Source organism: Phalangium opilio, unplaced genomic scaffold (assembly GCF_054372755.1).
Source record: "Phalangium opilio isolate 3A_F unplaced genomic scaffold, DU_Popi_V2 ptg000070l_1, whole genome shotgun sequence".
Lineage (NCBI taxonomy): Eukaryota > Metazoa > Arthropoda > Arachnida > Opiliones > Phalangiidae > Phalangium > Phalangium opilio.
Window position 1 is genome coordinate 813,976 of NW_028324182.1, and position 26,964 is coordinate 840,939.

Genomic DNA, 26,964 nt, shown 5'->3' on the forward strand with positions numbered 1-26,964 from the left:
TTATGAAAATGTAGCGAATTTCTATAATGTTGATTCAATTTCATGCTACGCGATTTAATGAATAGTTGACGTGGTCGTATTATATAAAAAAGAGAAGCGAGAGCTTGACCACTTAGGCTTATCTTAACGTGTTTAGCGACATTTTCGCCACCGTAACTATAACAGAAAGGCAAATTAGAACTTCAGAAGACCATGAAAAATGAAAAAATATATATGGCCCCAGATTTAAAGGCCTCCTCCTACACTGTTTCTTTTAGAACAGTTGTAAAGACTTCGAATTTTAAAGAGCTTCAGTTTAAAACTGCATGGAGTTTACACCCAATTTCGTCGGCGGTTCCTTTTTTCTATTCCTTCTTGACATCATTGAAAAGGGGCCCACCTCTTACAGTTAAAATTCCTTAACCCAATGCAATTGAATAACAATTTTCGCAGTACCCCTGGTTCGAGGCTACTTGGTGATACTCTACCATTCACAAACTTTATTATTAACCTTTTCATAGTAATTTGAATTTAATCTTGATTTATTTATAAGCGACTATATGGAATTTAAGTCGTAAAATTAATTTAATTTCAACGTGATTCCGCAGGTTCAAAGATATATAAGTTGAAAAAGGTCAGGGAATTTAAAAATTGGACCAAAAAGGTCGGGAAATAAAACGTTTACCACAAATAGTATTCTTTAAAATACATTCCTTGTTTTGAGCTAAAATTGCTTGGACAAATAATCACGAAAAGCCCATGGAAAATTCATCGAAAACAATTTTAAATCCGAATTCATACAAAATTATCAATTCACGCTGTTATGACCTTTCGAAGGTCTTCTATCATTTCCTCGCTGTCTCTTCTAATCCCTCATCTTCGCTTTTGCTACTTTCCCTGACCGGACTTTGTTATTTTTTTAGTATAGTATATTCCTACGCGTAGCCTGCCCTAAGGAGGAACTCAGCCAGCGAACCTGCTGTATGCCTTAGTATGTTACGGTGAACCCTGAAAGTTACTTGATGGATGGTATTTCGAGCTCCGCGTGACGTCTAGCGGAAGAATCTAAAGTTTTAAAACTCTCGGGCCCTGTTTCCTATTGCTACCCCCTTACCCTTACCCTTATGTTACATCAATGAATCAGAGGAGCCCTGAAAAAAAAAACGTCGCAAAAAATTATTCTCAATTTTTTTTTCCGTCTTCAAGCATCTAAGGAATGCTTTAAAACACGAGAGAGGGGGTTCACGTTTCGTTTTATAACGGTTTCATGGGATCCTTTCTTTCGAGTTGATTTGAACGACTTGGGATTTATTTTTTTCGCTTTTCCCGCCCTCGCTTTTTTCTATGGTATATCTCATGGAATATTCGATGGTTTCTACAGGGTATTTATTTCTGCGCGATCTACTGGAAGCAACTGGTACTATTTTTTATCTTTTTTTGGAATAGATGTAGCGGACCTTTAGCTTTAGGGTATTATGGAAAGGAAGGTTTGTTTCTATGCATTTCAAACTTTGCACCTGCAAGGTGATATTTCACAAGTTACGTACGATTAGAATTGGCATTTCTTATTTTGCTTGAGAGACGTTACTGTTCATTTTATATTAATTTTTTTATAAAGTTATGTACTAGATTCATTTCCATTCCAGAAAATCTATAAAATAAGGGTTCGTTGAATTTCTGATTAAATTAAAATAGATCCGAGCTTCAATTTAAAACACAATTAGTCCAAATCCAACCAATATATAACACGCACTTTAAACAACACCCATTGAAATTATCTAATCTTGAACCTAAATTATTTCTGGAATGTTGTTTGTTTTTATCTTAAGCGTCTTCGGGTCTTTGGCACAAGCTGAGCACGCTGTTACTTTTGGCAACTTTGAAAGCCGAGACTCCGTAACGTTTTCGGAACTTTAAATGTGTTTTCTCATTCATGTACTTATACCCTTAGTAAGTACTTTATCACCCGTTTCCAAAATACACAAGCGACAATTACGATTTTCTCACGACTAAAGTTTCGAATTACATTTTTTAGTACAACTCTCAGTTTCTCTGCCTTCGATATAGATGGAGAAATAATTCCGAGACTTTCACTCCCAGAAGATCTTTATAACTAATTATACAGTGTGGAAGAGATAAGAGCAACACCTACCTTTGTGGAAAACCCCCAAAACCCCTGACGGACTACTTCACTGCAGTACATTTTCGAGCTCGTATACAGGGTGTGACATGTGTCATTGTATGCAAATGAGAACGTGCAACAAGTATCATAGTGAATATCGTTTAATGATACGCACTTTGAAACGTTAAAGACGTACGATTAAGCTTAGGAACTAAGGCATCACACTACAAATTAAAGGGCTGTTTGGTAAACCCATCAGCGTAAATGTTTGATGTGCCTACCGTCGTGGTGTAGGCACTCTTCAAGACGATTTCCATGCCTTGTATTACGTTTTCTAGCATTTGAGGAGTGATTCGTTCAATTGCGCTTCGAATTCTGGCCTTCAAGTCGTCTACATTTAAAGGTTCTGTTGCAAACACCTTCCCCTTAACATATCCCCATAAGAAGAAATCAAGTGGGGTTAGGTCAGGGGATCTTGCTGGCCACGGAATTGGGCCACCTCTACCGATCCAACGGTTTGGAAAGTGATCAGTTAGCCATTGGCGAACATTGACCGCCCAATGTGGTGGCGCACCATCCTGCTGGAACCACAGGTCCCGCATCACTGCTAATGGTAATGCGTCTATCGCATCACTTAACTCGTGGCTTTGGCCTACTTAGATAAGGAATCCATACGAGGTTACGAAGGTCAGAATTTTCCACGGCACTGAGAATTCGGCACATTATTCAATCAAACGTACGCGTCGTTACTAGCAGCTTAGTTCGTATAAACGTTGTAAGTCCTGTGTCGTAGACGAATGGCAGCCAACTCCAACCGAGAAAAATTGGACATGACGTTTATTTTGGGTGAATGTCGCGGTAACGTTCAACAAGCGGCATTGCTTTATGCCTAACGCTTCCCAAACCGACGAAGGCCGGTTCGAAGAACCTTCACGAACATTAGAGACAACCTACGAGATTTCGGGAGTTTCGTCGTGCAAGATCGTCAACGTAGAAGAGACCGTATAATTGGTAATCATGATAGGGAAGTCGACACTCTAGCACGTTTTGAAGCCAATCTTCATACTAGTAGTAGAGCGGTCGGAGAAGAGGTTGGTCTAAGCCATTCAACCGTTCTTACCATTTTACATCGGCATCACTACCGGCCCAATCATATCCACCTCCATCAAGCCTTAAAGGACGATGACTACCTAAGACGTCAAGACTTCTGTCTTACCATGCGCGAGCTAATTGAAGCCGATCCATTGTTCTTAAGAAAGGTTCTTTTTTCTGGTGAGGCGACATTTCACAGGGATGGTACGGTAAACCGACATAACTTACATTACTGGACCCAACGAAATCCATACTGGTTACGGCAACATTATCATCAAATTCGATGGAAGATAAATGTTTGGTGTGGCATTCTGGGGAACAGAATCATCGGACCTTTCTTCTTCGAGGACAACATTACTGGTGACAGGTATTTGCACTTCCTGCGCCACGAGTTTAGTGATGCGATAGACGCATTACCATTAGCAGTGACGCGGGACCTGTGGTTCCAGCAGGATGGTGCGCCACCACATTGGGAGAGTATTAATACCATGACAAACACCACTGTGGATATTCGTCATACGTTAGGTTATAGGTAAGGCTGACTTAGGCAAGGGTTAAGTACAATCCCCTGACCTAACCCCACTTGATTTCTTCTTATGGGGATATGTTAAGGGGAAGGTGTTTGCAACAGAACCTTTAAATGTAGACGACTTGAAGGCCAGAATTCGAAGCGCAATTGAACGAATCACTCCTCAAATGCTAGAAAACGTAATACAAGGCATGGAAATCGTCTTGAAGAGTGCCTACACCACGACGGTAGGCACATCGAACATTTACGCTGATGGGTTTACCAAACAGCCCTTTAATTTGTAGTGTGATGCCTTCGTTCCTAAGCTTAATCGTAGGTCTTTAACGTTTCATAGTGCGTATCATTAAACGATATTCACTATGATACTTGTTGCACGTTCTCATTTGCATACAATGACACATGTCACACCCTGCATACGAGCTCGAAAATGTACTGCAGTGAAGTAGTCTGTTAGGGGTTTTGGGGGTTTTCCACAAAGGTAGGGGTTGCTCTGATCTCTTCCACACTGTATATTTTTTTTACTCTCGGCGAAATGGAGGCCCTCTTTCTTCAAAATGATGACGAGGGAATTAATGCTTACCGGCAGTTCATTACTCGAAGTGTAATCCTTCGTTTGTCTTGATCTCGTTAAAATATAAACAGCACTAACCGGCTGTAAGATGACCGCTTTCATTGTACTTAACCCTTGCCTAAGTCAGCCTTACCTATAACCTAACGTATGACGAATATCCACAGTGGTGTTTGTCATGGTATTAATACTCTCCCAAATACCTAGTACCGATAACCTTACTTCGTTTAATTAAAATACCATAGTTATAATTTTTAATTTATTCTATTTCTAATTGAAATTGCTCTATGCAAGTTCCACCGTTTTCAATTTGAATGAAGTGTATTAGGGATAGCCCCTTAATTAAATTAGTATCTTCTTTCAGTTTCTTAATTAAATTTAAGGGGGGTTCATCCGTAAAGTACTCCAATGCTCATAAATTGCATGAAAACTGTACGTGTCCCTTAGGAAAAAAATGTCGAAACACCCTGTAGCCCTATACTTCGAATTCCTTGCTTTTGATAATATTACACCGAAATAACGCCCTTTAACTAGGACTCGGGGTTCTTTGATCGTTTTTTTCGAAAAATACGATTAACCACAAATAATCGAAAACTATTCAGAAGTTTATTAGTTTAAACAATACAACAATTTTCGATGATATTTATTGAGATTGAATAATCTTAGGAAGATTTTAACCGACAAATGTATCCAAGCGACAAAATTTTCCGAAAATATGTTTGTAGAAAAAAGGGTCGTACAGCTCATGTGTACCAATTTTCATAATTTTTGAAGAAGAATGTGGAATAAATTGTAGCTGGCATTCCCGGCGGCCATTTTCCAAGATGGCGGTGAAAGCTTGCGCTCTACAACAGGGACTTTAGTATTTTTTTGGTTGGATCGAAAATAACACGTGTACCAATTTTCATCTTTATGTTCAAATGCTCTAGGTCAAACTCTAAAAGTCCTGGGCTAAAGAGAAACCTTGGTATGAACGATCTCTAATTTTGATCCACATTTCCGCTAAGGCGCAACTAATCCTCCGATCCTTCCGGAAGCGACAAAATATAATAATCTAGGCTTTGTCTATGAAGGGATTTCCAAACTAAGCCTGTGGCTTATTTACAGGTGGGTCCCTTTACATTGCATAGAGGGGTGGTGGCTAGCCCCTATGCCACAGCTATCCTACAGCGCCTTATACTAACTATTACCGTTAACTTCTGCAAGTTTTGATGGAAGGGAGAAACCGGGTTAGACCGCGGAGGAAAACTCCTTTAATCAAGCGGGGAGAGAACTTGTAAACTCTACGCAGAAGGATTTGTTCCCAGATTTTCACCCGGTGCCACAGTCCGGGATCGAACCCGGAATCCTCTTGCTGCGAGGCGAAAGCGCTAACCGCTACGCCACCCCACTCACATGAAAGCGTAGATTCGTCAGTCTGACACCATGTAACGTTTATTCGTTCTGACTGCCTGCATATTAATTACAACCGAGGGGTTAGTCACTTTAATAATCAGGTGTACAAAACCGCAGAAATCGATTACTTGTTCACTAGAATTCTTAGAAAATCATCAGTAATCACAATCACTTTTGTGGGTAATCAAAGGTAATCAGAAATCTCCGATTATCACTGGAAATCGCGTGAAATCTTGAGAAAATCAGAAATAATCACATGATTTACTAGTAGTCTTTTGTAACTACCTCGGTAATCACACATTTCGTGAAATAATCACGCATAAGCAATGGACGAATTCGAAAATCCAAAATAAAAATCGTAATCAGTTGAAATAGAAATAATCACCGCATTCATCGTAATTCATGAAAAATCCAAGTAATCTCTGGCAATAACGGGAAATCAGTGTAAAGATTATGGACATCACCGAAAATAATCGTAATCACGAAGGAATTCATTCAGTAACCAACGGAATTCACATAAAAATTCAGAAAACAGGTGTACAAAATTTTGGCGAATGACTTGCCTGTGCTTAATTACAACCCATTCTCATTAACAACGACTCTTAGTGACGGCTTACATGTTTTATTCTATTCTGCGTCGTTCAACAAACTGTCTGGTTCGTGTTGGAACCAGTTCAATAGCATTGCGCCGTATCCCAATCAACCGAAAGCAATCCCATAGGACCGAAAAACCCGCACTTTGGCGGATTTACGATTCGATATTATTTAAGAAGTCAATAGAGATAAACATCAATGTTTTGGAAAAGGCCTAACATTGTTAAATGATTTATAAAATATTACTAGCCTAACTTCACCTAACCAAACCAAACAAACCTAACCTTGCCTAATCTGGTCTTGAATAAGATCGTTTTAATGGATGAAAGCGATTTTGATTAATCCTTAACCCATGCCCAAATATTCAAGTCCAAATTTCACCTTTTCTGTATACTATTATAGTATATATTTAGAACACACGGCAATGAAAACTTCCCGAGGTCGTCGCTATCTATTATGGGACAAAATATTACGGACATCATTTATGAGACATAAAACGGAAAATTAGCTTCGCCTTCGTCGTCGTCTCGCCTTCGCCCTCTTCCCCTATCGCAAGCGACTTTGTCGCCATCTATGATGGAGTCAAAGTAGTAAGTGGGTTCGAGCCCAACTGCGGGAGATTTTATTATTTTTTCTTTAAAAATAGTTATTAAATTATTTAAATATTTACATAATTTCACTTCAAAAATTATTTGAATATTCATGTAAATTCACTCATTATTTTACAGAAGAAAAACTATTAAAACTAAATATATAATTCATTGCACATAGCTATTACAAGGGAAGTTAAGGCAGTACTTATGGTTGGTAGCCCATTTATATATTCATGTAAATCCACTCATTATTTTACATAAAACTATTGAAACTATATATATATACACTGTACAGAATGTGCATGATCTCGTGTGTGTAAAAACATTTTTCATTGCACAATAAACAACACTTTCATTCATTCATAATTGTAATACTTAATATTAATTATAAATCTCTGAGTTACTAGATGTCGACAGAGCCGCATGGTTTATTAGGTAGTGTTTTGCGAGGGAGTAGACACTCTGGATCTCTGTGTACACCTGAGTTCAAAAGAGTTCAGCTTTGACAGTACATGGAGTTCAAGATATATTGTACACCTGAGTTCTGAAGTGTCAATTCCCTCGGTGTTTTGTACAATCCAACTGTAAAAATCAAGTTTAGGCCTATATTTCCATTTTTGCGCAATTTCCCACCTTAAGCCATGGCAGTTGTATCTCGGTTTTTGTTGAGGAGATATTCTTTATACGATTTCAATATTAATTAGCAATGTTACTGTATATAAGTAAGGCATTAATTATACAGTGCCAAAATATAGTTTTTGTAATAATTATCCTTTGCTATTATATCAATATGGAGTTCATTATACATTGCTAAAATACATTAGAAAGCGCGACAAAATTGTAAGGGTTTCCCTCGGAACCTCTTGTTAATTATTATCATCTTGTTGTATAGTCGTCAAATAGTGGCGTTTCAAGGGCATTAAAAACAAATTTAAAACGCTTTCACTTAAAAACGAGATTAATAGAAATTAAACTACATAGCATTATTTGGGTGCCGTAATTTGACAAGTAGCGTCATTTGAATTGAAAATACTAAACCCGCCGTTGGGGTAAATTCATTAAAAACATTGGCGGGATTCGGTGTAATGGGAATTCGGTCTAATGGAATTCTGCGCAATGGGAAGATACCGTTGGGGTTGGCTAACAACAAATACAGAAATATGATAATTTAAGTTATTTTATACGTTACTATGACTACTGTTATTTATTACTAATCAACAACAATTATTACATTACTTTATGAAAATTTAGGTTAATGATAGATGCAAAATTGGGGAAATGTGAAGCAATTACTTTTATAACTGTGCCCCTTGACAACGTGGTTAAACGAGATAAGTTCTTCGGGTGTGGTCATTTAAGCATCTGGGGAAGAGGTTAGCGAGTCTCTCGGTCAGAAAGACGAGTAAAGCCAGAGCGTGGCCGATGGTCAAGATGGCGAACGCACCTTGCAGGTCCACTATGGCCAATGGTCTTGCGCCACTCTCTTCCTGGAGATGGTCCGTGTCAAACATGCCCCTAATCCTTTCCCACTCAATCGTGTCCATACGGAACTTTTCCAGAATACCACAATCCTGCAGACGAAGTACTCTGAATCACAAACAATAAGGATTACTAAGTTTTCTATCTAATTTAATTGTTGGGTTTTTAAACCGTAGTAGTGAACGCGAATCAATTAGCAAGCTGACAGCGTGCGAGTTTATGCTCGCTGTGGCAAATTCATTAATAAAAAGTGCATTTGAAAACAAAGTGAAAGGAAATTGGTCAAAATTAGTTGGGTGAGTAACAGATATTGGTTTGAAGTGACAGATATTCAAATTATCCGTTTTCAAGCCATTATTATAACTCATCAATTAATTCAAAAAATTTCAAATTCCGACTCAGGACCTCATTTTGACGAGGGATACCAATTTTTATATTATTAAAACTATTACAGGTCAAGATATCAAAAGAAATTTGGGAAAAGACCGCAAATTTTAGACAAAATACGATAAATTTCAAAATAACATAACATTCAAATTTATATGATTTGAAGCGAATAACTTTGGGTAACTTCATTTTTTAGGTATACCCACAAAAATAGTTTCATTAAAATCCGCCACTACTAGTGAGCAGCGACGTTTGTCGAAAATGGAAATAATGACCCAGTGTAAAGTTTAGTTGATCTTTTTTTTTAGGTTTAAAAAAAAGTTATTTCCAAACCATGCGCCAGTACGCGCACATTTCATTGAAAGTTTGTGATTTAAGAATTTTCCCTTCTATATACTAAGAATCTTCATCAAAAATAGACCTCGAGCTTTCCAAGACTCGAACCTGCAGCGTTTTGCGGTTTTTGTCTCGAATGCAAACGCGTTATCCATAATGCCACATGCCCGTACTTCGTAATAATAAAAAAATATCCAAACATTGTATTTTTAGGATTATTTGTTTTACGATGTATAAAAGATCTGTAAAAATAAACACCGAGCTTGCCAGGACTCGAACCTGCAATCTTCTACTCCGTAGGCAGAGTGGCAGACGCGTTATCCTATGCGCCACAAACCCGTTGGAGGCTGAACGAAATGCAATGCAAACAGTGTAATAATGTAACGGTTTTACCATGATTTATAAATTTATTAAATTAAAATACTTAGACCTAATTATTTTTAATCAAACTTCAGAAGTTCAACATTGCATAGTTGCTTGATAATTCAAAAGTGTTACGAACCTTAACTTCGCAGTAGTTTGTGAGTTATTCGATGGAGTGGACCACCAAAAATCCCATGCTTTTTCTACGGCACGCTACGCCTAAAAACTGTGAATTATTTCTTTAACATTACGGGAGGGTGTGGGATCTTATCTATAACGGCGTACCGCCCCTTTAGAATTACGACCGTGTTAAAAAATTCATAGCCGCGTGTATAGCCACTTCGAGCATTTTCGAAGATTTTTCAAACTTAGTTCGTGACAAAAACTTGACGCGTAAGCTACAATTATATAATTTATTTTATATTTGCTTACGTACTGTACATTCGCGAATGCATTGGAATTTTCTTGTGTTCTTTAAATATTTCTTTTACAACTAGCATAAGCCCGTCTTTTCAATATCTACCATAGCATAATCTGGTTTAAGCATATCTTTTAGGATAACTTAGTATAAGCCGACCTCTTTTCAAGATCTACTATAACATAACCCTAAAATTAGCCACGTGACGTCATCATCAAAAATCCACTACCAAGGACACTAAAATTCAAGTTTCCCGCCACAATGTCACGTGATACGTGACGTCATCAAAAATCCACCACCTGAGGGCGCAACAATCGACAACAATCAGATTTCCCGCCAACACCGTCACGTTACGTCATCAATCCCCACTCGCGAAACACTCCCCGCAACGAGTATGATGTCCCTGACGTTATACCCCCCCTCGCGACACCCTCTCCCCCAAAGCAAGGGATGTCCCTATAAAGCAGGTTTTACCCCCCTAAATGGGGGAAGAATGGGGGGTAAAACCTGGTTTATAGGGACATCCTTACTCTCTTCGGTGATTTGTTTCATTGATATTACGGGAGGGTGTGGGTTCTTATCAAGAAGCTTGCCTATCGGTCCTCTAGAATATGCTGGTATTTGTAAAAACAAACGCTTTGAACATCAATAACGACCCTTAAGGTCAAGACGTCAACTTCGCAATGCTAAAAGTATAGCACCAGAACATACAATTTATATCGACTCTACACCGTGCGTATTTTAAAATCAATAAATATCACCTGGCCTCTCTTGTAATCTGTCACGTAAAACGTAGTCTTTCAATAGTTGGGTCTAATTGCCTCGCTGCTGGGGTCGAGTACCTTTCCCCTAATTGCGTGACAGTGTCAATTATACCCCCATGGTGAACATGTTTGCAGGGCCGGCGGATGCTGTGGGTATGGTGGGTAGGCCTATTCACCCGGGAAATTCCGGGTGGGTAAAATACCCACCCGGAATTTCACGGGAGTTATGTCAGAGAAAAAGCCGAGACTCTTGAGTATGTGTTTAATATTAAAAATACACATTTCATGAAATTTTTCAATTTATGTTTTTTTTACAGATTTAGAATAAATCTCTTAAATCAGTAAGAGCGAATTATCAGAAGCTTATGGCATTTTTATTTGATCGTTCTGTGGACTAAACCGACTAAATGTATTTTCTGCATGGTATTTATGGGGCGCGTCACTACACCGACTTGAAACCTTTTCGATGTAGACAACCCTCTGTATTGGGGCATACTAGGGGTTGATACCCTGCCATCTCTGAGCATTCTCATGATTCAAAAGGGTTATAGCACCGGCGTCTAAAAGTGAAACGGAAAGCAAAATTTTAGCGCCTTGCATTTCCCTCTTAATTATATCGAAAGGGTCTATTACTCATTCTCTATTAATGTTGAGACGAAATTCAAGATTATATTTAATATTAAGTTAATATCATACATTTTCTTCGTTAGTTATTCACATCATTGTGCGTTACATCGTTTTAAAGAAAAACAATAAAAAACATTTGAGACACTTCTGTAAAATTGAGGTTTGAAGTGCAGCGTATGCCACTTATTTCGCCTCACAGAAATCGGTAGTATAAACGGGTTTCGAATCACAGCGAAAGGTAGCTATGGAGGAAACCCGCCATATGGAGACTAGATGTTTCTCATAACCATACCCAGCCGTAGAAACCAATCGAGTCGGGCGACGCGCCCACCCCGACTCGTCCATACCGCATTTTCTGGACCAATAGGTCGCAAGGCTTCCGTCCCTGCTGCCACCACCCACGGTGTAACTTTTGTGCATATTGTGTAACTTATTAATTCTGCTCCGCTCCCCCACTTTTTGGGAGCCGCTCTGATTCAAAAGGGCGTACCATTGTACGGCGATCAATTTAAAGGTTACGTCGGCGACGTTTATTACCGATCTGGAACGCTAGATGGCGCCAGGAGAAGACAGTGTTGTATAGGATTTCCAAAAAAGTCCATACCCCACGATTGGCTGAATTATATGACGTCATACAAAGACCCTATTCTGGACTGTCCAATACAATATCAATCATGGCTTGCTAGAACCCGCGCGTAGGGCGTCCGTTTAGGGTATATTGTCGCGTCTTTTTCTTTCAGGATTCGGTTTCATCCGGTTTTCGCAACGGTTTTCTAAGTTTGAATTCATTCGGACTTTGCTGTCGTAGAGAGCTGTGCTAGTTAGTTCGTTACGAATATAAAGTTGACACGAGTTTGTTGCTGTATTTATAACTTTTTATTACGTTTATTATAATTTTCATAACATAATTTAAGAAATAATAGTTCTAGTGGCATTAATAACGCTAACTGAAATATTAGAAATTTTTTTGTAGTTTAGGAAAATATCACAGTGAAACGTTTGTTTTGACCAAGGCTTAGGAAACTTTTGGAAATTTGGCTTTGGAAATTCATTTATAAGTAAAGATACTATGGCGAAAAAAGGTAAAAAATTTAACAAAACCAATTACTGTCTGACAAATTAGAAATCCATTATGTTTTGCAGAACCTATCCATAGAATAAAGCTTAGTAAAGCAGTTTTTGAAAGATGGACAACGGAGAAGAATCGGTGGGGTATGGGATCACAAAATGATAAATTTGTGACATTCCTACTTGACAAACTGCAGTAAGTTTTTGAGGCCCCAAACCCTCTTTTTCACAGTAATTATTATGCTGTTAGCTAATATATATATATATATATATATATAATTTTAATGAAATAGTATAATTTTAATTGCAATTAGGCTTTTTTAATCATATAAATATAAATTAATATATTCAAAATAAAAATACGCTATAAATTCCTAAAGCCAGTTGCAGACTGAAAATTTGGCCTTTCAAGCCAAAAAGCATATGCATTTTACACACAAGTGATACATTGGTGTTAGGCGGACGACCTTGAAATTCATGAAATGTCTCAGTGTGTCACTGGGTTTAGAGCCTGAGACCAAAAATATTGTAGTTCTACCCCATCAGATTCCATCAAAAGCGTGGCTGTCAAAAAATGATGGGGGGGGGGCTTAGTCTGCCGGTCCCTTTTTGAAATTGGCCTTTAAAAAAATCCCTATGTTGCTGGGGGAGGAAAGCGGAGTTCATGAAAAGACTCCTTTTAACAAAAATTAAATTCTCAATTTTTTTAGCCCTCTTTTTGAAACTATTACCATGGATAAAGAATGCGCGTGAGGAAATTTGTTTTCACTCTACAGGATAGGCAACTCCCTATTTCCGACGGCAGCTTATAGGGTGTTTCCGCGAGAGTAAAAAGGGAGAAGAAATAGGGGGCGAAAACCGGTTTTCAGGGGATGTCAACATGGCGTCCTAACGTGGCCAGAGCGGGCAGCCGGCAAGGGGAGAGGAAAGGGGGAAGGTAACTTGACGTCACGCGCAAAGACCCTATTCTGTATATACTCTGTTACAACATCGGTTGTCAGCACGCGCAAACCCACGTCTGTATGTGACGTAGCTTTGTACGTGCTGTCAAGAGACAAAAACTTCAGGATCTAAAATATCACTCTAGGCCCTTGTTTCAAATACGTGTGAAATTGCCTACAGCCTATTACACGTATTTGAAACTAAGGCCTAGATGTCCGTGCACTCGTGCTAAAAAAACTCGCGCTTATTTTAAATCCTGAAGACGGAACAGGAAAATTTGGTCTCGCCGAATTGGTCTCGCCATTTTGGTCTTGCCGATTTGGTCGCGGGACTAATTGGTCTCACCGATTTGGTCTCGGTACTATTTGGTCTCGGGACTATTTGGTATCGTGATTATTTGGTCTCGGGACTATTTGGTATCGTGATTATTTGGTCTCGGGACTATTTGGTATCGTGATTATTTGGTCTCGGGACTATTTGGTATCGTGATTATTTGGTCTCGGGACTATTTGGTATCGTGATTATTTGGTCTCGGGACTATTTGGTATCGTGATTATTTGGTCTCGGGACTATTTGGTATCGTGATTATTTGGTCTCGGGACTATTTTGTATCGTGATTATTTGGTCTCGGGACTATTTTGTATCGTGATTATTTTGTATCGTGATTATTTGGTCTCGGGACTATTTTGTATCGTGATTATTTGGTCTTGGGACCATTTTGTATCGTGATTATTTGGTCTCGGGACTATTTTGTATCGTGATTATTTGGTTTCGGGACGGTTTGGTCTCGTGATTATTTGGTTACCTAATTAGTTACCTCCTTTTCCAAAGCAATGGTCCCAATAATTCGTTGCCACCTTTTCCAAAGCAATGGTCCCAATAATTCGTTGCCACCTTTTCCAAAACAATGGTTCCAATAATTCGTTGCCACCTTTTCCAAAACAATGGTTCCAATAATTCGTTGCCACCTTTTCCAAAACATTCTCCTGCCAATTAGCTGCCACCTTTTCCAAAATATTCTCCTATTAATTAGCTGCCACCTTTTCCAAAATACTCTCCTATTAATTAGCTGCCACCTTTTCCAAAATACTCTCCTATTAATTAGCTGCCACCTTTTCCAAAATACTCTCCTATTAATTAGCTGCCACCTTTTCCAAAATATTATCCTAATAGTTAGCTGCCACCTTTTCCAAAATATTCTCCTAATAGTAAGCTGCCACCTTTTCCAAAATATTCTCCTAATAGTAAGCTGCCACCTTTTCCAAAATATTCTCCAAATAGTTAGCTGCCACCTTTTCTAAAATATTCTCCAATTAATTAGCTGCCGCCTTTTCCAAAATATTCTCCTATTAATTATCTGACACCTTTTCCAAAACATTCTCCTACTAATTAGCTGCCAAATTTTCCAAAATGTTCTCCTAATAGTTAGCTGCCACCTTTTCCAAAATATTCTATAATTAATTAGCTGCCGCCATTTCCAAAATATTCTCCTATTAATTATCTGACACCTTTTCCAAAACATTCTCCTACTAATTAGCTGCCACCTTTTCCAAAATGTTCTCCTAATAGTTAGCTGCCACCTTTTCCAAAATATTCTCCAATTAATTAGCTGCCACCTTTTCCAAAATATTCTCCAATTAATTAGCTGCCACCTTTTCCAAAATATTCTCCTACTAATTGTCTGACACCTTCCAAAATATTTCTATTATTGCTAATAAATTGTTCGTGGTAAGAGGCGGACTTTTAATACTCATATAAATAATCCCAATTGTCCCGAGACCCAATTGTCCCGAGACCCATTTGTCCCGAGACCCGATTGTCCCGAGACCCACTTGTCCCGAGACCCGATTGTCCCGAGACCCGATTGTCCCGAGACCCACTTGTCCCGAGACCCACTTGTCCCGAGACCCATTTGTCCCGAGACCCATTTGTCCCGAGACCCAATTGTCCCGAGACCCAATTGTCCCGAGACCCAATTGTCCCGAGACCCAATTGTCCCGAGACCCATTTGTCCCGAGACCCAATTGTCCCGAGACCCATTTGTCGCGAGACCAAAACGGCGAGACCAAAACCGCGAGACCAAAGCGGCAAGACCATAACGGCGAGACCAAATTGTCGCGTACCGTCCTGAAGATCCTCAAGTTTTTTGTCTATTATCAGCACGCATAAACCTAGGTTGCATAGAGACCTAGGTTTGCGCGTGCTGACAACCAATGTGGTAACAGAGTATATACAGAATAAGCTGCCGTCCGAGATAGGGTGTTGCCTATCCTATAGCGTGAAAACAAATTTCCTCAAGCGCATGCTATTACTACCGTGAATTGATAGAAGGCCGGAGACCAAGGAGCCTGTATCATAGGCGATTTAAAAAATGACGTTTCACATGGGGCGCGCGCAGAAACGCGGGAGGTGAAAATGCCATCCATCTCCGCTTTCCTCCCCCATTACATCATTTGTACAGGGAACTTTTTAAAAAGGCCTATTATATATCCTCCTTGCTGAAAGCTCTCTCTCCCAATAAACGTGTTTTTCCCCTACCAACCTCCCCCTCCCCAAAGACCCTTCGCTCGGGAGAGACGAAAGGGGAAGTAGTTTCTATCAATTCACTATGCCTCTGCATTCAAAAAGCCCGCGAAATTAAAACTACATTTCTTTCCTCTCTCTCCTCTCCGGGCGAGACGCCCGTCTCCCTCCTCCCCCTCTCACTATATACCAGGCACGGCAGGCAGGCAGGCAGTTCTCTCTCTATGTCGCGCTTTCAATTCGTTTCTCGGAGAGACCAAATTCTCCGTCAGCCCCCCTTTCAAAAACGTTACCAGTGCCAGTGGCTCTCTAAGAGCGTGGCGCACATGCGCAATCGGCGCAACCGAGAGAGAAAAAAGTCAGAGAAGTTTGTTTACATTATTACGCGGCCGAGGCTTGAGTTTTACGGTGTCGTGTCGGTGTCTCGGTGATACTCCGATACTCGAGCCGCTTCGCGAATCTTGCGTGCCGCGTGCGTGCCTACAGTGCTTCGGCGACGGTAATTATCAAATTTGTTTCTTGTTTTTAATCTACTGACCCTTTCCAGTGTTTTAGTTTTTAACCTCTCAATATTCAAAGAAAAATAATAAATATGGTTATAATAAAGTACTGTTATTACCGTGGCTGTCGCAATAATTCGAGGCATTGGACACTGCTCTGTTGTTCAAGGGGCGCACATGTGTCCTTTTTATCTTTTCCGTGGTTAAATCAGTTCTACCATACGAAATAATCCATCTTTACATAGGTCAAATCTAGTTTTATGTTTGGGGAATGCCGGAATGAAATGAATTTAATATCGGGGCTACAGTTTTTCGTATTATCGTTACAGTTTTTGTAACAACATTTCTTATAGGAAACCATTATTAGGCTTACAAATTATTAAAAATTGTAAATTAACCGTAGACAAAGCTACAGTAACCACGCTGAATGCTGATCTTTAGTGTGTAATGTTAGCCTCTCTCTAACCGCATTTTCGGGTTTACCCTTTTTGAATTTCCCTCTCAAAGGATCACGTGACGTCTTACTCCTCGGCGGTGCGCCGAGGTAGATGCGCGTAAGAGCCATGGTGCCCGGCCGTTATAAAGTACCTTCCCCCTTCTATCTCTGACTCTCCTTTGGATAATGTGCTCCCTGGTTTCTCTCTCTCCGTATCGTGTAGGCGTCTGGTAAAATAAAAAAAATCAGGGGTTGGGGGGGGGGGGTGGCGTGGGCGTCGGGTTTTAAAAAATTCCGAAAAATTATAAAAGAAAATGAAATTTGAATTTGGAAGGACGCTTATTTTGTAATTCTCTTCAAAACTATAAAAACGGTACAACTTTATGAATTCCAAACTACCCAGCAGCGGTTCCCACGGATGGGCCATGCCATTACAAAAGATGGGGGAGGGCTGCGACAGGATATAGGTAAAAAAGGGGGGGCAGCTTTCGTGAACCTAAAAATTTTAATCTTTACCCGGGATTTGTTAGTAAGCATGGTGAATGATGTTCATTTAAAAATTTCGTAATGGCAGTTCTAAGTATGCAAACGTCACACCCTTCTATCTCTTAGCTCAGTGTAATCCCACTACCAAGAGCGTAAGTATCCACTCTCATAAATGCGCGCCCAGAGGAAGGGATACATAGTTTACACCCCCTCTCTACCGCCACTAGTCTATAGGCAAAAATGTTATTTATATAAGTGAATTGCAACAAATTTACAAAACCTGTATGAATTCAAATAAAGGTTTACTAAGAAATCATTAAAATTATAAACATATTTACAAAACATAAAAACTTTAAACATATTTACAAAACATAAAAAGTATAAACATATTTACAAAACATAAAAAGTATAAACATATTTACAAAACATAAAAATTATAAACATATTTACAAAACATAAAAATTATAAACATATTTACATAAATCTCCCTCTTTAACCTCCCCCCCCCCTCAGGCAACTCTTTCAATTACCCCGGAAATCTTCCCGGTTGGAACCCTCGGTATTCCCCATCGGGGCTTGGAAATGATTCACGAATACGCCTTACACAACAGGCTGGCAAAACCATCCTGTTGCCAAGGCCGAGGAACCCAAACAGGGATAGACATAGATTCGCGTAAGCTTGAAATCTCAAGTTTGCGTTATCTATGTCTAAATTCCTCTCTAGGATTAACTCGCCCCTGAGGCGCATCGTCAATATGAGTACCATTGGTTCCAAACAAAATAATTGAAATTGTGGCCTGAGGGTTTCGCATTGAATGGTGCCCTGGATGGTACGACAGCACACATTCTCAAGCGCTGTTGGCATAGGCAGAACTGTTGCCCCTGCGCGGGGGGTGAGGAAGGAGGGGGACATTCCCTCAATCTATCGCTAGTTTGTGTTTGTGGTGCGTCTCCGAGGCCAGGGTGGTCGTTTTCACGTAAAACTATTTAATTAAAACATTGAATATTATCAAACATTCATATTTTAGGCTTTGCAACTAAAATTGCATGAAAGAAACATGGAAGTTTGAAACTGATTTTAGTAGAAGTGTGTGCGTGTTAGTTAGGGTTGGTCAAAGAGCGTTTACCCTAGGTTCGGGAACCTTATTCAAAGCAAGGAGGGTATAATGAAGAGGTGTAGAAGGCTGAGGTTGAGAGTTCTCGCTTTGTGCATTTTGCAGCATGCGGGCGTATCTTTCACTGCCCTCACATTGGTTGAAATGTAGTAACCGGGGAATTTTAAACTTCCCCCTCTAACTTCTGTTCATTCAGCACGCCATCGTTTTCGCCTCTCTCTTTCTCTCCAAATCGGCCACTGTCTTCCCTCTTAAATTTACCTTTAGCTTCTCTCTCTCCAAATCGTGCGCGCGTCCAGGAAAGGCCAGACGTTTGAACCCCCTCTTAAATTTTACCGTAATTATAATTCCGTGTAAAATTAAAAACGAAAAGCGAGAACTCTAAAAATGCCTTGTCAAAGCCTTTAGCTTCTACTTCTCTTCTTTCTATCCTCTTCGTTTAAAGTATAGGGTCCTCGCCTGTGACGTCATTTCATTCCCCCCTTTCTTGTCCCCTTGCTGTTTCCAGGAGTATGTCCTTTCAACGCCATATTCACTAACCCGTAAACCCGCTTTAGACCCCTACTTCTTATCCCATTTTTTTCACGCAAAGACCGTATACATAGTCGTGTTCAGTCAGAATGTTATATAGCATAGAAAGTAGGACTACTGAAGTCCAACTGAACACAGCTATAAATGTCTATGGAAAGAGACTTGGAAAGTCTCTGTTATTAGACAGTTAGAAAATGTCTTACTTTCTCCTAAAATGGCTTCCGTTTCTGGAATCAACCTGGCCAATCTTCGGAGAAGTCTATCTTTAGTGGTGATATCTAGACCGTCGTTCAAATCCTACAAAAAATGTTGTTTACCTTTGAATTTAATTCAATATATATATATATATATATATATATATATATATACGTGCATCAACGGCTCTAGATATATTTTCACTAATAGACGGCCCTGCCTCGGCAGGCACTACCAAAACCGAAAATGCCCCCCTCATCGCCGGGTCTTGCGCTTCTCGCACCCTTTTTAGAGCCGGTTGCCGTCTTGCCTGGGCACCGCGACTCCTACGTTTTTTAGGAGCAGGGGTGGGCTATAAAATTTATATTTTGTCCTTTACATCATATGAAAACTAAAAAAATGGGGCTGTCATTCAAATCACGCGTGCATGCAATATTTAACCTCGGATGCTTTATAAACTTATGTTAAAATGGTCTTTAAAGAAATCTGGCCAATGAACAAAGAATGACTTAGGCTGATTTCACGCTATGCCACGCTTGATGCGGCGGTCGCAACACTAAATGTCCCGGACCGTCAAACTGGCCTTATTTTATATTAATTTTAAAAAGTCAAAACCTAACCTCCAGCTCGGGAAGTTCTTCTGAGGAAGTATCTTCCTTGGGATCCTCATCTTGAGAATTCGAATCTTCGCTTCCTCTTTCCAATTCTTCGATGAGGTCCCGAGTTGGCTCCCCTGCTCTTCCCACAATTATTTGGGGGTCTGGGGCGCGGGAGGTGCTAGGTCTTTGCTGGTTTGTGCAAACTAGCACCTTTTTGCCCACAAACCCGCAGCTACATCGATCGGTGCACTCGACACCATTTGCCCTACATGGGCACCCTAGGCGCCCATGGGTTCGAGCACACACGGACCGACACGAACAACAATTAGAAAAGGGGTCGGCTGAACCCGATTTCATTGCAATTGGGAAGTCTTCCATATTTTTGAACCTTTGTAACGTTGCCCGGATATGTACGTTACAGGTCTCTCTACGAGCGCGATTTTAAGTAGCGAATGTAGGAGATGTTAAAAAGTGACTCTTCGTTTTGAGGGTAGAAATAGAACTGATATTTTATTATTCGGAACAACAGAATCCCCCAAGTCAACCTGTCATAAAACCATTCGGAGAGAGTTTCTTAACATCTCTCCGCCAAGTCCTCAAGCCATAAATTTAGGTAGATTATCGGAAACTCCAATTAGTGCCTAATGGCATCCTAGTCCGGGAGGTCAGGGTCACGAGGACCACCCCAGCTAAGATGACAATAGGACACCCTAAAGGCATAGAGGGTTGGAGAGTATGGAGACGCGCGGCTTTTAGCGACTATACGGCGAGTGAAGTAGCCGGCCGTTACACCTACTCTCAAGAACACAATTTTTAAAATGAAATGAAATGGTAGAGTGTTGATTATGCCTGATTCGGCTGTGGGAAAAAGTGAAGCGAGCAATTTTAGCATGTTGGCGTTAAAATCAAAGGGGGTGATCACTTTTGGTTTCGTGCCTAATAACCAATGGATAAGGAAAAAAGTAATCGTTGTAGACGCTGTACCTTTTACTACAATATAAGGATTATGCTTAACCTTTAAAGGGAGGGTGAAGTAGAAAATGAAGTGATTTTTTATCGATTCTTCTACCAATTAAAAAACCAGTCTGTATGGTGTAACATTCGGGAAATATTCCCGAGTGATTTTAAAATGAAAATTAGGTTCAGATTTTAATAATAATTTTAATTAAGGACGTCCGACCAATCGCGTAACGCCCTGCCTTTTTGTTAACCAAATTCTCGTGTCTCGCGCAACGATTGTCACGTCGCGCGCAAATTTTATCAAATCTCGTGATAAATTTCATTCGACACGGAACGTGTCACGAGAATTTTGTTAACAGAAAGGCACGGCGTTACGCGATTGGTCGGACGTCCTTATTTAAAATTATCCTTAAAACCTGAGCCTAATTTTAATTTTAAAATTTTTCTGATGTATTTCCTAAATGTTTCACTATGAAGACTGGTCTTATAATTTGTACAAGAATCAATAAAAAAATCACTTCATTTTCTACTTCACCCTCCCTTTTTAAGTGGCGTGCACTTGATAGCGCTAACATCCTTACATATAATACCTTTGAACACGAAATCTGATAGTGATTAGCCCCTCGATATAATTATAGTCAGGCTTATCAGCTCCTCTTGTTGGTTGCCCCAAGTTTTTATTGTTGTGCTAAAAGCATTCACTTGGTTATTTTGTATACAAGAAGCTATGGGAAACCTTTTACTTTTAGAAGGACAGGATGGTTGCAATTTAGGGGGGGGGGTTACAGAGTCAGGACCAATAAACTTAATGACTCATGGGACAGACAAGGAGATTGGTTAAAGAATTTTTAGCTTTCCGATGCTTTTGAAATGAAAGCAATGTCTTTTTACTGTTTTTCTACTACAAATTCGTCATAGCGTTGGTGTTGGGTAAAAAACTGAAGAAGTACAGTCAAAACAAAACTGGAGACTTCAGTTACGGTTTTAATATCCATTAAAAGCACTCAAAACGGTGTATACCTCCCTCTAGGCGCCTGGTAGGGGGATGACACTGAGCTAAGAGCAAAGTAGTCCATACAAGAGCGCGACCAGAGGGAGGGATACACCGTCTACACCCCCTCTACCGCTAGTCCCGTTACTAGTCTATAGCCTTAGATCGTTGTTGGGTGATGTACAACCTTAGCGCATTGGAAAGCACACGGACTAATGCAAAATGATTTTTGCCTTGTTTGAGAATGATAAAATAAAGGGGCTAGATAAAATTCATCCCCTCTCACCTTTAGAGAAAACGATGTATAGACATGGAGACCGGGGAGTTCTCGCTAGCGAGCATATATCATTATTATTAAATTGGGCATGAAATTGTTTTTCACCATCAGCTATCAGCTTCATTTTTTGAAGCCAGCTGTTGATGTTTTCTGGGAGAGGACGCAAAAAGAAACTTTCGAAGAATTGTCGGGAAAAGAACTTGTAGTAGCTGGAGATGGAAGGATGGACAGTCCAGGGCATTCCGCCATGTTTTGCACGTACACTTTGGCAGATACTGAATCAAAGAAAATCATAGCTATATCCAACAAAGACCTTCGACACGCTGAAGGGAAAAGCCCGAACATGGAGCTCCTGGCTTTCAAAGGTGCTTCCAAAGAGGTTCTGGAGCTTGGCGCCCAACACAATGTCAAAGTGCTGGAAGTCGTCACAGATGCTCATTCGGCAATTTCAGCTGAGCTAAGTTAGTTTGAAGCACGACATTAACGTTTGTCGATTTTAGAATGCATGGTATATTTATGAAAAAAAATTTATTTGCGACTATTCGTAGGGAAGGAGGATTCTTGTTTGCCAGGTGTAAAACACTCGTGGGACACGTGGCATGGTGGCAAAATAATATTAAAGAGATTGAACGAAGTAAATATGTTTCCATTTTTAAATCTCTTGTCACACCCTTTATCAAGTGAATGAAACAGAACGTGTTTCATGTAAATTGGACTGAAATCTAAAGAACATAGAGATTTATGTCACTGGGCTCCTCTACTACGTAATCATTTCTGGTGGTGCTCCAAAAATTGTCAAGGACAGGTCTTCACTATGAAGGTATTGTGCTATGATTACCTTGAATGAATCTTGAAGAACAGGTGGTCAATTGAAATCCAAATATTTATAGAGTTTGTGGTTGACTTGTCTCCACCATGTTATCAACGAGCATGAGTGGCACTTGGAGATAGGCATGTTCAATCATTGCGACCATGAACCTTTAACTGAAGAGCAGCTGGAAAAACACCCCTGGTTACAAGCCAACTCTCCCACTTTCTTAAAATTAAGAAGCGAAGTTATGAGGAAGTACCTCTTGAAAAATATGGGATACTTCACAAACTTTAGGTATGCGTGAGTACATAGAGAGATAAACTGTACCACCATTCATCACGCGCAAATCTTGTTTGTTACAGGCACACAGGCTTTCTTGAAAGTTACCACAGTCTAATTCTAATGTATGCCCCAAAAAGAATCGCTTTTGGGTATGTCTAACTTTGTTTCCATCGTAATCACACAGTAATTTTTGTCTGTGATGTAGCTACTGGGGCTACCAAATAAGGATTAAATTAGCCGCCATAGACCACAACAAGCACTGTGGAAGGCCTCGGGCTTATAGACAAGATGGACAGCCAAAGTAAAATTTCATTAATATACTTATTATAGCCTATGTGTTTGTGAAATAAGCATAACGGTCATAAATGTGTGGATTCCAGAGATACACGTGCCTACAGTAAACGAACGAATTCGTGGTACATTGTGCCAATATATGAGAAGAAAAAATATTCTTATATTCCGGAATTAATGCGGATCATTTTTGAACAGAGGGAAAACTTCAAGGTAAAAATAAAATCTGTTCTTTTTCAGCTATAAATTTATTATGATTTCTAGGGGTCATTGAAACAAAAAGTACCACTGAATGCTGATCACCCGTTAAGGATTGCCAAAACCAGAGGAATGGTAGAAGCCCCTTCAAAGGAGGAATTAAGAGAGAAACAGATATCTCGATTTTAAATAATAAGTAATAACTAAATTTCTTGGGAAATGACCGCAAAGCGACCCCCCACCACCCTAATAACTCGTAAGTCATAGGAAGGGAAATTTGCGGTCATCGTGCACTGTCAGTCCTTGAAGGGAAATGAAATCACTTTTCTAATGTCAAAAATAAACTTCAGCAATCCACGAAATAAGAGGTTTCGACAGTTGGAATGCTGAGGAATCAAAGCTTATTAGGCTTGGGATCCTAGACATAAGAGACCCAACAAAGGCTTGGGATCCTAGACATAAGAGACCCAACAAAGGCTTGGGATCCTAGACATAAGAGACCCAACAAAGGCTTGGGATCCTAGACATAAGAGACCCAACAAAGGCTTGGGATCCTACACATAAGACACCTGAAAAATCCATCACCACCCTCTTCTTTGGACCAACGTTAGTCGTCCTCATCACCAACGGGTAGGTAAGATGGTGCCTGCATGACACAATCACTGCTATTTAGTATCAGTTCTGGCTTGATATTGATGGCCTGAAACTGACGAAACAGTTTGTTGATGGTCCTTGCAGGTCTTGAGCTAGGGACCTTGTTGATGGTCCTTGCAGGTCTTGAGCTAGGGACCTTGTAATGGATGCAGCGAGATGGCGTCATTTGGCATTAGTGACCTTTCATCCCGCATATACCCGCTTAGTCGGTATCAGTTAGGGACGGCATGGTTTGGGCTGACTTGGCGGTATACCGGTGTCTCCTTGGTCACTTAGATGGACAACACATCCCCATACGATAAAGGACTTCAACCGTTGAAATAAAAGAGAACCAAAGCACGTAACGTATTATTACTTATTAGACTCTAAACTTGGCCTTAATACATCAGTTCATATTTCTTGTTTTATAACCCTCATACTTTATGACATCGGAGGAGAATTTCCTCAGTATCACCACCATGAAGGGGCCGGATACCTTCCCGCAATTGGAAGCGCCTGAGGAGTTACCCACATCGGAGGCATCAGCGCGGAAGGACCTGTATACCAATGTACCGTTACCATATCTGGATGAGGAATGTACCGAACGCCCTGGAAGCGGAGTCAACATGATGCGCCAGTATCGAACGAGAAGCCTAAGTTCCTGTGCCACAAGCAACCAAGAAAGAACCCGAGTCGTATTGTATCTTAAGCGATACAGGCTCGAGAAGAGATGCTGTAAAGGAGTTTTCCTCCGCGGTCTAACCCGGTTTCTCCTTTCCATAAAAACTTGTAGTGGTTAACGGTACTAGTTAGTATGCTGTGGCATAGGGGCTAGCCACCACCCCTCTATGCAAAGTAAAGGGACCCACCCTAAAACAAGCCACAGGCTTGTTTTAGAAATCCCTTCATAGACAAAGCCTAGTTATTATTATTAGTCCATCAGAACATATATATCAACCAATTTTTAAATTTAAATTAAATACAAAATTTTACTTCCTAATTTTTACCTACTACTATTTTGTTTAATAATTATATATTTGTTATGCCTAATAGGATTATCGATTGTAACATTTTATATTTCTGTATAATTATCATATGTGAATGTGTTTTTTGGGGAACAAGTAACGAACGCCGCCACGAGGCGTCGTTTTCCCTTTTAACCTTTGATCCCGAATATACGCGCTTAGTCGGCCTAGTCACTTTTCGTTAAGGTGCGGCATGGTTTGGGCTTAGTTGGCGGTATACGGGTGTCTCTCACTTCGATGGAAAACTGTTGGAATAAAAGAACTAAACGACGTAACGTAATATTTAATTATTAATTAATGGACTCTATAGTAGTAAGATGTTTTCTCTGGCCCGCTAACTAGCTTTAATGTACGGATTGTAGCATTTGGTCTGTTACAGCCTTACTGGGCTCAGCAGATGGGATATTAGGCTTAATAGACACCTGCATTTGATAGACGTTGATACTCATTCTTTATCTCCTCTTTGCTGCAGCTACAGTGAGGGTGCACAATATGTATTTGGCATCAGTGGTGGGACGTGACTCCTCCCAGAATAATAATGACTATAATTAAAGGGTTACACATCCACAAGTCGCTTGGTAGGGATGAAATGACACTACCTAGCTTAAACCGCCCTAGGTGAAAGTAGCGCCATTGTCGCGGAGCAAGATTTTTCCAGTGGAAAGTATATAAAAGGAATGGCCGACTGACTTGTGCAAAGTGATAGTCTTCGGCACATATCAAAATATATTTCCACTGCATATTTTGAGTTTCTGTTTTAGAATCAGATACCGCGGTGAACTTCTTGCAAGGTTTTATAATAATTTGGAATTTTGAATTTGAATTAGTTTATTGCGTGCATAACAACATACATAAATGTACTTTTCATAGTTATACACGCGTTAAATTATATTAATTTAAAATATTTACTAGCTAACAATTATATCTTTTTCCTTTTAAGACAAAAGTTATTCATTACATAAATAAAAGAATTATATAAAGTTTTAAAATCCTATATCTTTGACTTTCAGAAGAATCGTCAATAAAATGTGAAAATAATAAAAATTTTAATGTCAAAATTTAAGTTTTTAACAATCATGTCCGTGTCTAGCCTTCCAATAGGTATTTAGTTATTTAAAATCTAATATAGATCATTAGTGGCATTATAGATAAGAATAATAATAATAATAAAGGCTTTTTATTGGAACAATCATTAAGGTGGAGTCCTTATTTACAATGATGTCCAGAGTTAATTTAATAAATAAAAGTAATAGATAATAACTTAGATTAAAAGTATAGAGCCTGTTTACAGATAATTGCAGCCTCATTGGTCAAAGTAGTAGTTGTAGTCCGTGGTATTTATATTTGCGACTTCCGTCGCGGAGGAGTATTTTCGAGTATTGGATATAAATGTATGTATATTTTTGAAAGTAATTGGTTTATTTGTTCACTTTGTTTATATATTGGAAACAGTAAGTTGTCCCTTTGATTACGTGTGGCAGAATTGGGCTCAAACATGTTTATTTGCTATTACAATTATGAAACTAAATTAGTCAAACGCAAAGGTGAATCTATTTCTTTTCAACGTCAATAAAGGATCAATGTATTGTATTTGTGGTTTATCATTATAATAAGCACACAGTAAGACCAAGTGTAAGTCACTGAACTAAATTAAATACTTACTAAAATAGGACGAATGCATTTCAAGGTAGGATTGCACTTTATCTAACTAACTCAACTAACAGCAGTTACTGACTAATTAGACCTCAGGGAGTTCGGAAAAATAGTAAAAAAATTCTAAACCCGCCGCAAGTTGGTCAAAAAATTTTTTGAAAATTTTAAAATTGCATGTACTTACCGCTATAGACTAAACGCA

The 26,964-nt window shown here is 39.5% G+C and overlaps 2 protein-coding genes and 2 long non-coding RNA genes across 4 annotated transcripts; all 4 read left to right on the forward strand.

Annotated features, from left to right (window-relative positions):
- Positions 1 to 1,664: 1,664 nt before the first annotated feature.
- Positions 1,665 to 7,349, forward strand: LOC149660964 (uncharacterized). Its single transcript, XR_016369048.1, has 3 exons — positions 1,665 to 1,929; positions 5,065 to 5,397; positions 5,497 to 7,349. It is a non-coding gene; the product is annotated as an uncharacterized LOC149660964 (long non-coding RNA).
- Positions 7,350 to 17,116: 9,767 nt separating this feature from the next.
- Positions 17,117 to 22,583, forward strand: LOC149660965 (uncharacterized). The gene is made up of 3 exons (XM_089843837.1): positions 17,117 to 17,182; positions 21,981 to 22,330; positions 22,418 to 22,583. The coding sequence occupies exons 2-3, from the start codon at positions 22,093 to 22,095 to the stop codon at positions 22,555 to 22,557; spliced, it is 378 nt and encodes a 125-aa protein (XP_089699963.1). The 5' UTR covers positions 17,117 to 17,182; positions 21,981 to 22,092; the 3' UTR covers positions 22,558 to 22,583.
- LOC149660966 (uncharacterized) lies at positions 22,582 to 23,640 on the forward strand. The gene is made up of 6 exons (XM_089843630.1): positions 22,582 to 22,689; positions 22,760 to 22,974; positions 23,043 to 23,111; positions 23,168 to 23,263; positions 23,343 to 23,466; positions 23,518 to 23,640. The coding sequence occupies exons 1-6, from the start codon at positions 22,684 to 22,686 to the stop codon at positions 23,638 to 23,640; spliced, it is 633 nt and encodes a 210-aa protein (XP_089699756.1). The 5' UTR covers positions 22,582 to 22,683.
- On the forward strand, positions 23,556 to 26,697 carry LOC149660967 (uncharacterized). The gene is made up of 3 exons (XR_016368750.1): positions 23,556 to 23,707; positions 23,802 to 24,081; positions 24,226 to 26,697. It is a non-coding gene; the product is annotated as an uncharacterized LOC149660967 (long non-coding RNA).
- The last annotated feature ends 267 nt before the right edge of the window (positions 26,698 to 26,964 follow it).